At 39.1% G+C, this 15,593-nt stretch overlaps 1 protein-coding gene across 2 annotated transcripts in view; it reads left to right on the top strand.

The window, feature by feature from the left end:
• Positions 1 to 15,593, top strand: part of PPP3CA (protein phosphatase 3 catalytic subunit alpha) — a 345,008-nt gene that overhangs the window by 317,266 nt on the left and 12,149 nt on the right. For both annotated transcript variants that reach the window (XM_038399269.2, XM_038399270.2), the window contains exon 11: positions 13,332 to 13,416. In XM_038399269.2, the coding sequence (XP_038255197.1) occupies positions 13,332 to 13,416 (85 nt within the window). The remainder of the gene's footprint in view (positions 1 to 13,331; positions 13,417 to 15,593) is intronic.

Raw genomic sequence — 15,593 nt, 5'->3', positions numbered from 1 at the left:
ACATAATTGAAGTGAGAGCCACATAGGCTATTCAGTGTTTTTCTTTGCATTTCCTCGTTGACTTTCATTATCTACATTGAGAGCTAAAATGACAGAAAAGCACTGAGCAGGAGGAAGGAGAATGATCTCTTGTAATATTTGAGCTCTCAGCATCCAATAATTCTCCTTTCTTACCTTCTACCCCTCCCACATCACCAGCCCCTTCCAAAATTAAAGCACAAACCCACCCAACTTGACTGCATGCTGTTCTTGTGAATCAGCAACAGTGATCTGGGTCATGCATGTTCCAGTCTGCCATCAGAGGATGTTGATGCGAAATAGCACGCAGTATATTTCATTTGCTTAAAGGAGATATTTATCCAGTCCTGATCCTCATTCACTGTAGGCAGTGTCTGTTAATTGTGTGTGTGTGTGGGGGGGGTCTAAATAATCTTTTTAATACCCTTCCAAAGTGCTTGTGTTTCATTGGCTGGTTGCATTGGCTTTTTAATTTTATCTGCTTTAAAGAGACAAAAAAGTTAAATCTATAATATAATATATAATATAATATAGCAAACTTGGATCATTTTCCCTTGCCATCCTTTTTTTCCCCTTCTTTCCTGCTTGTCATGGTAATTGGTATGTAACCTGTTACATCAAAGAATGTCTTCAGTGAATGCTAACTAGTGTGTTGTATGGTTTGCACATCATACATATCACCTAGCAACAGGAGTACTTCTGCCTAACCAGCATACATCCAGAGTACCATCATATTTTAATTAGCAGCATTTCAGGACTAATATATTTGATTGAAATAATTAAAAACCTTATGAGCTACTAATTAAAGTGATGCAATAATATAATAGACAACTTGACACAAACGTAGTGCTTGCTTTGTGTGCTGCACACTCATGATCTGACACAAAGAGGTTTCTTAATTACCTGGTTTAATTTTCATGTCACAAAGCACCTTCAATGTTGTAGCTCAGGTTTAAAGCCCTGCCACTGAAAAAGCAGCAGTCATAATTTTAAGTGCTGCATTTAGTCATCATTTGGGAGCCATGGGGCTTGGTGAATAAAGCAGTGTGCTTCAAGACTAAACTGAATTATTAAGTAAAATGCATTTTGGTGATCAAACTTCCATTTCACTGTGGACAGTAATCTATTAAACACTCCCACTGGACACTGATCAACACAGTGATCGTTATTTGGGGGCAGACTCAGAAGTGAGCTGACAAGGAGACTGAATTACCTTTAGCAGAAGCCACCATCTTATGTCACAGCTAAACCTATTGTTGGTAAGACAGTGTGTATTACTAGCTGCATATATAGTAGTCTCAGCATCACAAGTCAATCAGTCTCTTAGCTGTAACAAAGGACCATTTTTTTCCATAAAAGCAAACGAGAAAAAAATAGATATTGCATAATATTCTCCTTGGGTGAATGAGAAAGGAGAATTTTATGTATTTATTTTCATTTCTGGAAGAATATTCACTGGAGGAATACTGAGATTTTCACACCTCTTCCTGACAATATTGATGCTATCCCTACGGGACTATTTAGCAGTGGTGTGTAGAGAGCAGTTCCTAAACTATGTGACAAATGAGTGCTCCAGTGGAAATGATATGCCTGGACCTGATGGCTACAACTAAATTGCATTAAAAATGAGCTGTTTTTTATTTAAAATATTTGCATCCATAATATTTGCTTCTATTTGATTACTATAAATTGCTTAGTGCGAAATTCTCCGGTCTGACCATACTGGGAAATCCATAAATGCAGCATGCATCATTGACTTTGGTGGAGATAGCATAGGCACATCTCCCATGCTGATCAAAGCCGAAGGCTCACCAGGGGGATATCACCTTTGCTTTCACTCTGAAATTTCAGAAACAGGGCAGTTGGTGACTCATATTTTAATACTCCCTGAACTGCCTTTAGCCTTTGGGGTGTGCATGTATTTCTGATATAGACTGGACGTATCTCCTCTCAGTACTTGCGGAGAAGAGACATCTCAGCATGGTATACATGGGATGAAGAAAAGGAGTACTTGTGGCACCTTAGAGACTAACAAATTTATTTGAGCATAAGCTGTCGTGAGCTACAGCTCACTTCATCAGATGAAGTGAGCTGTAGCTCACGACAGCTTATGCTCAAATAAATTTGTTAGTCTCTAAGGTGCCACAAGTACTCCTTTTCTTTTTGAGAATACAGACTAACACGGCTGCTAGTCTGATACATGGGATGGTTTATGTGGCTTTCCCAGAAGTGGCATCTCCAGCCTATTCAACCTGATGAGAATATCAAATCAGCAGATGCATTAAAGGAGGATTTAAAAAGTGACTATTGCATGTATGGGTGGCAGGTTCAAAATTTAGGATTAGTTTCTGATTGTCTAGCTGCATTTTAGTTTACTGCACAATTTGCTAACATTAAGTTCAGATTAAGCTGCACAGTATTTCTTTTCTTCTCATCATTAAGTTCTGCTTCTTTCGTTTTGGCTGTTCCCTACCTAATTTGTTTCTTTTCTGTTTTTCAGACTTTACATAAATATTGCTTTTCCATTGATGTTGTCAAATGTTCTTTATTTTTTTTCATTCTCCAAACTTCACTGATCTGTTTCTTCCCCCTCCCCCTGGAATTTCATAAGAAGATCCTATTTATGCACAGAAGAAAGGTATTAAATTAGTTAGAAGGGCTTACATTTAATTAATTGTTGTATTATTTTCCTAGTGCTAAATACAGTTTTTAAGTTATTGCGATTTTCTATAACATCAAGAGGGACTTAATTGGTTTTTTGTCATTCAGTAACATTATCCATCCATTTAGTCCTGCACTCACAGAATATTTTAAGAGACTATACTGATATTTCGTTGCACTGCTTCTAAGTCTGAAGGTATAAATCACATATGCAGGCAAAGTAAAATATCATAGCTTGTCAAACAAGCTACCTGTGCAGATTGCTGTTCACTATATGAGGAGCAATAGCTGCTTACAAAATAATATTCAACATGTTTGAATAAAAAAACAGATTTTAACTTTAGCTGTGTTCCTGACCCCCTTTATTCAAATACTCTAGCAAATTAATTTTCTGGCAGGAATGTCTAAAGAACAAGTAAATTTTAAGTGATATTAGAGAATGTATGTAAAGGATGAAATTCACCTCTGCAGATGGCTAACTTGCAGTCTCTGAACCATTTAATTCCTACTTAAGCATGGATTTAAGTCCAGCTGAAGTAACACACAGGTTTTGATGTGTCCCTTTTTACAGGGATGAAGTTGGAACTCATAAACCAATGTATTTACACCAGAAACTTGATTCTAAGAGTTGCTTTTCTAATCAGGGAATAGAAATAATACCATGTGACCTAGGTGCCCAATCAAAATTAACAAAACAATCTTAAATTACAATTATATACTCAAAACTGCTCTTGAATAAGCTACAGACACAAGAATTATTCACAGAAAGTATTTGGGAAATAATTTTCAATGGCAAATAAATATTCAAAAACATAAATTACTTGTAGACAATTTGCAAACAGAAAAAGATACATTTTAAAACTATTTGCTTGCCTTTACCATTCATTAGAAGGTGCGATTGAGTCAGAAACTTCTCACAGTTAATATTTTTTAACACTATTTTATGTATGTGCTACCAAAATGACTTTATTTTACTTTGAGCCTATTATCTGGTATGTTTAAGTACATTTTATACTTATTTTTATATTTACAGATAAGATTATTTCTTGCTGTTTTTTCTAGTTCTGAAAAGTAGTTGTTCTGTAAATTGAATTTTAAACAGTGATTGAAGAAATAAATGTACTTGTAAAATCAAGTAGTGTAGGTTTGTAACACAAAAGAAAAGGGATACTCTCCGGTGATTAGAGGTCTAAAGACAAAAAGAGAGTAGGTGGAGGCTGTTTCTTAAAGAAAAAAAAGGAATAAAAACTGTCTTTCTTGATAATTCAGTTCTAGTTGAATAAAACTGAGATTACGTAGTAGTTCAGGTAGAAATAAACCCCTTTACTTCCTGAAGAAGAGAAATTGACTACTGTTAAATTGTCATTTAAATCTTCCATTTAACTATTTCTAATATTAGGTCATCCTTGTTTCATGATGATGACTTTTAACCCACTTCCTTATTGTTTAGAATGATTCTTTAACACTTAACAGTACAAAAGGTAGTCTTTTATTGGAAAGACAGTTCTAAAACATTCATCTTCATTTTAAGATACAGACTTGTGATTTCAGGACAAGTCAAATGGTACTCTGTTTTATTAAAAATACTTGAGAAAAAAAAATGAGCAACATTTTAATAGATGTCCCAAAACAGTAAAAGGCAACATTTTCATGATTGATGATGGGGCTCAGGGGCTGTACATAAAAGCACACCTGTGCTTGTTCATACAGTTACCACACTTGAGCACACAAACTGTGGTAACTGAATACATGTATTTGGTTGGGTGCATAACTACTTACTTGCACATGTATTTACCTGATGACTGTGAAATTATATGCACCAATTATGAATGATATTTTGTGTGTGGATCCCTTGCCTACATTTTTTGAAATTTTGCAGTATTTGGGGTAAAAGGTTAATTTCCACCTACTGCATGACATGTTGCTGTGTCAATCACACTGAGTTTGTCTATGTTATTACATAGTACAGTTCTTGAGGTCATGTAATTTTCTTTAACGAAGGATGAAAGAGTTGGTCTTATTTCTGGTTCTGAAAGCGTTGAGCTATTGTCCATAGGAGCATGGAAAATAAAATAGACTAGCACAAGTATGGGAAAAAATTGTAGACTCTTGTCACAATTTCTAACCCATCTAAATAACAGTCCTGCCACCTAGACAGTTTATTAATACTAGTGAACACCATCTTTATAAAACTTTGTGTTTTCAGTGGTGCTTTTAGTCCATCCTGAGTTTAGCTGCAATTGAGAAATTGGCACTAGCTTATTAAACAAGATAGGGAGCTGAGCTGGGTTGTATAACAACTGCATTGCCATCAACTGAAATGTGTGGAAAACTCACAAATTGGGAGAATTATCTCCCTACAGACTCTGTAAAGAGCTCAGCAAATCTTCTGTGTAGTTTTATCAAAATTCTCCAGTTCTCCATAGGATACTTATAACAACACAGAGAAGAGTGTAAAATCCTGGCCTTAATGGGAGTTTTGTCACTGGCTTCAGTGATGCCAGGATTTCACCCTGAATGCTTTTAGCTGTAGTCACTGTATATGCTCAAACTGTAGAGAAACAAGATACATGTTAGAGGCTAGGGGTGTATTGCGTTTTGCTGGGTTTCCATCTATCGCACCCATCGCCATGGTATCTGAGCACTTTACTCATCTACAAAAGTGACTGCAAGAAGTTCTCTGTATCTGTTTGTCTTTTCCCACCTAATTGCATTATTTCCTCCCCTCACCACCACTGTTATGGCATCTGTGAAGGAAATAGGTGGGTGGTTAAAGTATTGATAGGTATTTCATTAATTTAATGTGAATTGTAAATAGGAATTTCCATTTAGTTTTCCTCTTGAATTCTGGGACTTGAAAGAACAGCATTTAATTTTATGGAGTATTTTTCTTTTTGCATTCGGAGCTTGGACAGCTGAGACTTCAGTTTACATAGAAGTTGTCTGTTTGTTTCTCGGATTTTCAGCAAGTTCAATTTTTCTTTCACTCAGAGCTCTATAGGAGTGAACTCCTAAGATGATGATGATGATTTGAAGAGCTGGTACTTTTTTATAATGTGGGACTTTTATAAACTGGAGGTAATTTTTTTAAGATACCGGAATTTTGTTTGCCTTACTCAAGTGGTTATTTTCCTTGGAAGTGCATACGGTATTTGTCCTTTTGTGGTAATGCTGAATTGTAACTAATTCAGTGTGCAAGACTTCCATAAATGTCACTTATTAAGGTAGCGTTAGGGTTGACTGCATTGACTCATGTCGTTCCAGAATGTCAAATGCATCTGTACGTAAGCCTCTACAAATCTGGAAATATGGAGCTAAGACAATGTCCCATGGGACCACACAGCTACTGCCATGCAACCTTAACTCTGCCCTCTGCAATCAGCAATAGGAACACTGAGATAAAACCTGCCATTTTCTGTGTTGTGTTGTCAATGCTCAGCAGAACCCTACTTTTACAATTATATTCACACAGTGCCATGCACCCTATCTTCCCTCTGCTGCGCATTTGCCCTGAGGAGTTCTAGCTGTCTGGTGTTACACATGACCCTGTGCCAAAGGCTCAGTCAGGACTATCCAAAGATGATGTCCCAAAGGCAATCCCTGAGACAAAGATGAACAGGTGCTAGCATCAGGCAAGTCTTTGGTGGTTTGATTGGATCAGGCAAAGTGGTTGAAAATGGGTTGTACCGAATCTTGATCTTTATCCTCATCAAGACAAGTTCTAGAGTAGCAGCCGTGTTAGTCTGTATTCGCAAAAAGAAAAGGAGTACTTGTGGCACCTTAGAGACTAACAAATTTATTAGAGCATAAGCTTTCGTGAGCTACAGCTCACTTCATCCGATGAAGTGAGCTGTAGCTCACGAAAGCTTATGCTCTAATAAATTTGTTAGTCTCTAAGGTGCCACAAAGACAAGTTCTGAGAGTTTTCCCCCACATTATGCCTGTGTATATTTCACACTGTCCTCCAAATATTTGGGAAGGGTACAGTTATATGATCTTTCCTAGGGACTCATTGGGGCATTGCTGAAAGGGGGCAGAATGCGGTGTGGGTGTGGTGATGTAGGAAACATTGCCTTAATCCTGTATTTCCCCATTTTGGAGGTTTAAGTTTGTTTTACCTTAACTACTTCATGAGGTCATTAGAGTTTTAATGTAGGTGCACTCAGCTTCTGGAACAGTACTTGGCATTGGCGACCAACCTCTGTTTTAATGATGTTTTGGAGCAGTGAATTTCCCTTGTCTTTTGAGGAAGTAGTGGTGGTGAGGGGGACATAACTGAGTGGCATCTGTATGTGGGGGACTTAAGGGAGAAGCTCTTCCTGGGAACACCTCACCACCACTCAGCTATTAGTTCTGTCCTCCTGGTTCTGCCATGCCCCTACTGGAGCTGGAGGGGTCATGGGTGGGGGAGAGAAAGTGGTAACCAAAGGGCTGTAGAGCACATTGGCCAGGTGGAAATACCAGGGAAGACAGGAGGGTAGCCCCACACTTCTTAATCTACTTCATGGGCTACTGTAGGGGGTCAGGAATTTACACGACCCACTGCAACATAGTTGTGAATTGCCCCATTCATCTCAATGCATGCTCTCTTCCCCCATCTTCAAAAATCTACACAAGCCTCTGGTGTGAAATATTAATTTTAAGACCAGCTCCCTAAGCATGTGGATTTCAGAGCAATTAGAATATTAACATCAGATCTTTTGAGTGCAGTTGTAGTTGAGGAACTCGTTAACCAAACGACACCAAATTTGAATCATATAGCATACTTGTACCCTTGTTGTGGTATTACCTGTGTTCAAGATAATCTCACTGCGTGTGTGGATTTTAGAGTACTTGGAAAATCAAAAGAAGTTCATTCTTTAGAGGCTTTGTCTTGGGAACCTTTTGATCAAATTACCCCAAATTTGTATCACAAGCTCTCTTCCAGCCTTGATTGTGGCATACCAATTTTAAAGCAATATACCTCTGCATGTAGATTTTAGAGCACTTTGAAAATTATGAAGAGTTCATGGGAGGGGGTAGTGAAGAGGAGGCAAATGGCTGCATTTCTGGAACCCGTTGATCAAGTGACTCTCAATTTGCACTACAATAGCTACATTAATTCCTGTTGCTACATACGAGTTTTCAAGACAATCTCCCTACGTATGGGGATTTTAGAGCAATTTAAATATTAAAATCAGCTACTTGGTGGAGGGAGCTGTTTCTCAGGAACCACTTGATTAAATGACCCCAAAGATGCACCACTAACACTAACCTTGGCCTGGTGGCGGAACCATAATTATCAAAACAACATTGGTTTGTAAGTGGATTTCAGAGCACTTTAAAATATTGACTCATAAAGAGAAAGCATTGTTGTCATAAATATAAAGGAAAGGGTAACAACCTTCCTGTATACAGTACTATAAAATCCCTCCTGGCCAGAGGCACAAAATCCTTTTACCTGTAAAGGGTTAAGAAGCTCAGGTAACCTGGCTGGCACCTGACCAAAAGGACCAATAAGGGGACAAGATACTTTCAAATCTGGGGGGGGGAGGGTTTTGGTCTGTCTGTTCTGAGTGCTTGCCAGACAGAAATCAAGGAAGCAAGCAATCCAACTCCATTAGAATTGTAAGTAAAGCAAGGAAATGCTTTAGTTTATCTTTTGTTTTAGCTTGTGAATTTTCCCTGTGCTAGAAGGAGGTTTATCCCTGGTTTTTGTTCTTTTAAGTTTTGCCTAGAGGGAAATCAAGTGATCATGAGCTAATTCAGTTCAAACTAAATGGAAGGATTAACAAAAATAAATCTGCAACTAGAGTTTTTGATTTCAAAAGGGCTGACTTTCAAAAATTAAGGAAATTAGTTAGGGAAGTGGATTGGACTGAAGAACTTATGGATCTAAAGGTAGAGGAGGCCTGGGATTACTTTAAATCAAAGCTGCAGAAGCTATCAGAAGCCTGTACCCCAAGAAAGGGGAAAAAATTCATAGGAAGGAGTTGTAGACCAAGCTGGATGAGCAAGCATCTTAGAGAGATGATTAAGAAAAAGCAGAAAGCATACAGGGAGTGGAAGATGGGAGGGATCAGCAAGGAAAGCTACCTAATTGAGGTCAGAACACGTAGGGATAAAGTGAGACAGGCTAAAAGTCGAGTAGAGTTGGACCTTGCAAAGGGAATTAAAACCAATAGTAAAAGGTTCTATAGCCATATAAATAAGAAGAAAACTAAGAAAGAAGAAGTGGGGCCGCTTAACACTGAGGATGGAGTGGAGGTTAAAGATAATCTAGGCATGGCCCAATATCTAAACAAATACTTTGCCTCAGTCTTTAATAAGGCTAAAGAGGATCTTAGGGATAATAGTAGAATGACAAATGGGAATGAGGATATGGAGGTAGATATTACCATATCTGAGGTAGAAGCGAAACTCAAACAGTTTAATGGGACTAAATCGGGGGGCCCAGATAATCTTCATCCAAGAATATTAAAGGAATTGGCGCCTGAAATTGCAAGACCATTAGCAAGAATTTTTAATGAATCTGTAAACTCAGGAGTAGTACCGAATGATTGGAGAATTGCTAATATAGTTCCTATTTTTAAGAAAGGGAAAAAAAAGTGATCCGGGTAACTACAGGCCAGTTAGTTTGACATCTGTAGTATGCAAGGTCCTGGAAAAAATTTTGAAGGAGAAATTAGTTAAGGACATTGAAGTCAATGGTAAATGGGACAAAATACAACATGGTTTTACAAAAGGTAGATCGTGCCAAACCAACCTAATTTCCTTTTTTGAAAAAGTAACAGATTTTTTAGATAAAGGAAATGCAGTGGATCTAATGTACCTAGATTTCAGTAAGGCATTTGATACCATGCCACATGGGGAATTATTAGTTAAATTGGAGAAGATGGGGATCAATATGAACATCAAAAGGTGGATAAGGAATTGGTTAAAGGGGAGACTGCAACGGGTCCTACTGAAAGGCGAACTGTCAGGTTGGAGGGAGGTTACCAGTGGAGTTCTTCAGGGATCGGTTTTGGGACCAATCTTATTTAATCTTTTTATTACTGACCTTGGCACAAAAAGTGGGAGTGTGCTAATAAAGTTTGCAGATGATACAAAGCTGGGAGGTATTGCCAATTCAGAGAAGGATCGGGATATTATACAGGAGGATCTGGATGACCTTGTAAACTGGAGTAATAGTAATAGGATGAAATTTAATAGTGAGAAGTGTAAAGTTATGCATTTAGGGATTAATAACAAGAATTTTAGTTATAAGTTGGGGACGCATCAATTAGAAGTAACGGAAGAGGAGAAGGACCTTGGAGTATTGGTTCATCATAGGATGACTATGAGCTGTCAATGTGATACGGCTGTGAAAAAAGCTAATGCGGTTTTGGGATGCATCAGGAGAGGTATTTCCAGTAGGGATAAGGAAGTTTTAGTACCATTATACAAGGCACTGGTAAGACCTCATCTGGAATACTGTGTGCAGTTCTGGTCTCCCATGTTTAAAAAGGATGAATTCAAACTGGAGCAGGTACAGAGAAGGGCTACTAGGATGATCCGAGGAATGGAAAACTTGTCTTATGAGAGGAGACTTAAGGAGCTTGGCTTGTTTAGCCTAACTAAAAGAAGGTTGAGGGGAGATATGATTGCTCTCTAGAAATATATCAGAGGGATAAATACAGGAGAGGGAGAGGAATTATTTCAGCTCAGCACCAATGTGGACACAAGAACAAATGGGTATAAACTGGCCACCAGGAAGTTTAGACTTGAAATCAGACGAAGGTTTTTAACCATCAGAGGAGTGAAGTTTTGGAATAGCCTTCCAAGGGAAGCAGTGGGGGAAAAAGATCTATCTGGTTTTAAGATTCTACTTGATAAGTTTATGGAGGAGATGGTATGATGGGATAATGTGATTTTGGTAATTAATTGATCTTTAAATATTCAGGGTAAATAGGACTAATCCCCTGAGATGGGATATTAGATGGATGGGATCTGAGTTACCCAGGAAAGAATTTTCTGTAGTATCTGGCTGGTCAATCTTGCCCATATGCTCAGGGTTTAGCTGATCACCATATTTGGGGTCGGGAAGGAATTTTCCTCCAGGGCAGATTGGAGAGGCCCTGGAGGTTTTTCGCCTTCCTCTGTAGCATGGGGCATGGTTGACTTGAGGGAGGCTTCTCTGCTCCTTGAAGTCTTTAAACCATGATTTAAGGACTTCAATAGCTCAGACATAGGTGAGATTTTTCGTAGGAGTGGGTGGGTGAGATTCTGTGGCCTGCGCTGTGCAGGAGGTTGAACTAGATGATCAGAATGGTCCCTTCTGACCTTAGTATCTATGAATCTATAAATCCTCTGTTTTAAATCTGATTGTCCTGTAAAATTTCCTTCCATCCTGATTTTACAGAGGTGTTTCTTTTCCTTTTTTTTCTTTATAATAAAGTTCTGTTTTTTAAAAATCTGATTGGGTTTTTAGTGTCCTACAAACCCAAGGGTCTGGTTTGTGCTCACCTGGTTTATTTTTCAAGCCTCCCCAGGAAAGGGGTTGTAGGCTTGGAGGGATATTTTGTGAAAATAGGAACTCCAAGTGGTCCTTTCCCTGATTCTTTGTCTAAATCACTTGGTGGTGGCAGCATACCTCAGTTCAAGGACAAATAGAGATTTGTGACTTGGGAAAGTTTTAACCTAAGTTGGTAGAAATAAGCTTTGGGGTCTTTCATGCGGGTCCCCATATCTGTACACTAGAGTTCGAAGTGGGAAGGGAACCCTGACAGCTGTTCTTGGGGCAAAACTTCCAGAGAAGCTCTTTAACACATCGTAACCCAAAGCAAAAGACAGGCAAAAAGTAGTAATGTGCCCAGCAGACATTCTCAGAACTCTGCCACGGCAGGACTCAAATACATAGTCTTTGAGTACTGCTTGGGGTCTGCGACTACAGCACATTGCCTTCAGCCACCAAGTGACTCCGACATGAGGGCCCCTGTAAACACATGTGTCCATCTTGGAGCAGTAGTCCTGCAGCGCGTTCACAAATCATTCGGTGTAGCACATCACCCAGGCTCGTGTCCGTTTCTAGAGCTATCTTTAACTTTTAAAAGATGGCTTCCTCAATGTGACACTGGATGCTAGCGGAGATCACAGCTAATAGGACGGTATCAGGTGATGTGGACCAGTGCTGTACTTTGAACCGCAGGTGTGAGGAGCACAAAAAAAAAAAAGAAAAGAAAAGCCGCAGCAGCAGCAAACGGGAAATTATACTGTCTTTTTTTTTTTTTAGGGGCACTGTATCTCAGGGTCCCTTTGCTCAAATTACCCCTAACTTGTACTACTAACCCTAACCTGACCCCAATGAGGAACAGCTATTTTCCAGGCAATCTCAGTATGTACATGGATGTGAGAGCACTTAGGTAAATCTGCTGTTAAACGGCAAACTCATTTCAACCTTAACTGTAGTGGTGCTGCCAGCACACTTACATGAGAACTGAACGCGTCTGCACACTCAGACCTTCCTTCCTGCACCTTGTGTGGTGTGGTGGCTTTGTGACCTTCTCCTTCCCCTCCAACATGCCTTCAGGTGTAAGCTGCTGGTCTGCTCCCCTCAGTAACTACTTCTGAGTGCGGGTGCAACTTTGGATGGGTGGGGAAGGAGAAGGGCAATGAATGCAGACAGGCTTCCCTTCCCCCATTCTTCATCAGTAGGCCCCAAAAGGCTCAACCTGTATCCCTCTTGTCTTGTCTGTTCGTAAAGTGCGCTTATAGAAGAAATCATCCGTTCCACCTCAGCTTGCAATGGACTCTTTGTGTAGATAAGCCCTTAATGTAATATGCTGTAATATGTAACAATGGAATGAGCCTGCTCCGTCTTAGTACTTCCTGGTATTGTGAGAGCATATAGGTTTTGGCAACAGGATTTGGAGTACCAAAATTATACCAAAAGTATATTCTGTAGCAACATATTAGATGATATAGCAAGGAAGGAAAGAGAATAGAGAGTGAATGAGTTATAGATGGCCAAAAGCAAAGGAAAGGACTTTATCCCAGGGACAGATGCCACAAATTGAAATATGTGCTATATGCCTAATATTGTATGATATATTTTGCTATGTCTAATAAAGCTAAGCCATAATTATGAATTGTCTATTGTTCTCATTTTAAGTGGCAAGATTAAGAATTACATTTCAGGTGTGTCATATTTGTTAACCGTTTCTAAATAAAACCTTGAAGATAATTCAAGGTGCAGATACTGTTATTAATTCAATGCTGTTTTTAGCACCTTGATTGACTCGTTTTTCAGGACCTTGTTTTTACCATGATTTGATGAAGTTCTCAACTTTTGAAGCACAAAATTAATTTACCGGGGTCAGAACCAAGCTGCTTTCATAGGTAGCAGGAAAATAATCACATGCATTTCTCAGGGGACTTATAATACGATGGCTGGAATGTCCAGAAGTGATGGAAATATTTTCAATGGTAAATTACCAAAATCAGGATTTCAAACTTCCCTTACAGAGATGGCTCTTTAGTTGGGCAAACTGTGGTAAGATAGAGCCAATTACTATCAGTATACAGTGAAATGTGTCAGATTTGCAGAAGATTTGTGTTCAAAATACAAAGTGGTGATATAGTGCTTATAAGTTACTTCCATTTATTTTAATGGTTTTGTTTGTTTTTTTACATAGGAGCAACAGCTGCAGCTCGAAAGGAGGTTATTAGGAACAAGATCCGAGCAATAGGAAAGATGGCCAGAGTGTTCTCTGTCCTAAGGTAGAACTTCTTTGTTTAAATTGCCAGAACACTGTATCGTTGCTCAATTAGTAACTTTTTGATGCTACAGCATGCCAATTAAACAAGATGCACTGAGCCCTTTGGCAAAGTGCTATACAGTGTTATCTGTGAACAGTCAATTGCTAATATTCTGAAATATTAAGTCCCTTCCGCAGCACTTCTGTTAAACTTCCTTTAAAAAAAAGTTGCTTTAAAATGAAAATTCTCAACATCCAGAGTTTTTTTAGTAACCTTTCTTACAAGTGTACAGTTCACTCTGTCAGCTGCTCGGCTATGAGAGTTCAATGCGGCGAGAGTATGTGAGGCATAACACGTGTCTCATTAAAGAGGAAGCCTGCTGTCACACTTTGTCACCCATTTCAGTTGCTGCTACTGTGAATATGATTAAGGATGAAAGCATCAGGTTCATTTAACTAAAACTCCAGGAAATTAACACAAACAATAGCAACTTGTTAACCTTGATCTCCACTGCTCCAATAACACATGAGCAGGAGGAACTAATTGCTGCCTAATGTTTAGAACTTTCTAACGGACGTTTCTAAGTAGAATAGAAAACATACTATACAGTTACAAGAACAGGAGTACTTGTGGCACCTTAAAGGCTAACAAATTCATTTGAGCATAAGCTTTCGGGGTGCCACAAGTACTCCTGTTCTTTTTGCGGATACAGACTAACATGGCTGCTACTCTGAATACTGTACAGTGCTATTCTTACAGCTCTTTCTGGAAAACTCACTTTTTTCCTCTCAGCAGAAAGCATTTTTCCTCGTGTAATTTAATGTTGCTCTTCTGCAATCCTTTCACAGCTACTGCAATTAATGCAAAACGTTTAAGTTTTTTCAAGTGTGTTTCTTAATGTCATTTGATGTGATTTTTTTTCCAAGTAAAAGGAGTATGATTGGCAAAAAAAACATTCAAACGTTATTTGAAGGCTACGCTCAAGATTACAGATGAAGTTCACTGGAGTCGCTTGATTGTGACCTGACAACTGCAATTTCCAATGAGTGAGCAGTGTGGGCAGAGCTGGTGGTCCACATGTTGCAGACTTCAGAATCAGGGTCTTAAATAGCATATAGAGATAAAGGACTTCATACCATAACCTCCAAGAGTAGACTCTGTGGCAGCCAGTGTTTCTGAGCATCTTTTAACATGGAACAGGCTAAATAAAAATCTAGACTAAAACCTACAAAAGAGTTTGCTCATCTGATTTATTTGGTATTTAATAATACACTAACAATTTATACTGTTTGGCACAGACTTCAAGAGCAACTAGGGGTGCTGTTGGAGGTGGTTCAATTCTTGTGCACCTAATCTGACCCCTTAAAGACTTCTGACTTCCACAGTTTCAACACTTTCTGAAAACCAGCCCCCTTTTAAATACTGTATTTCAATTAGGGCAAAATTTGAAGCACCCTTGAAAATCCTGGCTTTATGTGTACAACAGCTTTCATCACAAAGATTCCAAATTACTTTAAAAGAAGTATATCCACAAGAGATTTCACAGAATCATAGAAGATTAGGGTTGGAAGAGACCTCAGGAGGTCATCTGTTCGAACCCCCTGCTCAAAGCAGGACCAACCTTCATTACTACTGCCTTCTGCATCAGAGATGGTTGCATTTCTGTATCTCTGGAAGATCACAACACACTGCATACTGGTACAGAAGGGTGGGAAATCATGGTACCTGATCCTTCAGGCTGTTGAGCATGCTGAAGTTAGTGGATGTTGATGGCACTCAGCTCTTTGCAGGAGCAATTCAGTGCTTTGCAGGACGGGACCTTTAATATCCATAAAAAGCAGACACAACTTTGGTATTGAGGACTATGCCTTTAAGGGCTGAGCTTCCTAGACAGAGAATCTGGGTGGGGTGCTGTGAAGCTCCTGTTATCCACAGCCAATTGGAACCAGAGTCGTCATAAAGCAGATCTGTTGTTAAGCACCTTAAGCACTGAGGGCTAGGTTCTCAGCTAATGTTTTTAGGCATGTAGAAAACCACTGTAATCCACAAAACCTGAGATAGGTGCTTAGGCTCCCTATACAATGGTTAGGGAGAGGTAGGTCTTTCAGAATACCACAAAAACCAGTATGCTGGCCAGCTCCCTGCCTCAGCTGGCATGGGCGATGCCGAGGAGAGTAGTGTGTCCTAAGCCCTGCCCC

This window comes from Dermochelys coriacea, chromosome 4, assembly GCF_009764565.3.
Source record: "Dermochelys coriacea isolate rDerCor1 chromosome 4, rDerCor1.pri.v4, whole genome shotgun sequence".
In the NCBI taxonomy this organism is placed as follows: domain Eukaryota; kingdom Metazoa; phylum Chordata; order Testudines; family Dermochelyidae; genus Dermochelys; species Dermochelys coriacea.
This window is presented reverse-complemented; position numbering and strand designations above follow the sequence as displayed.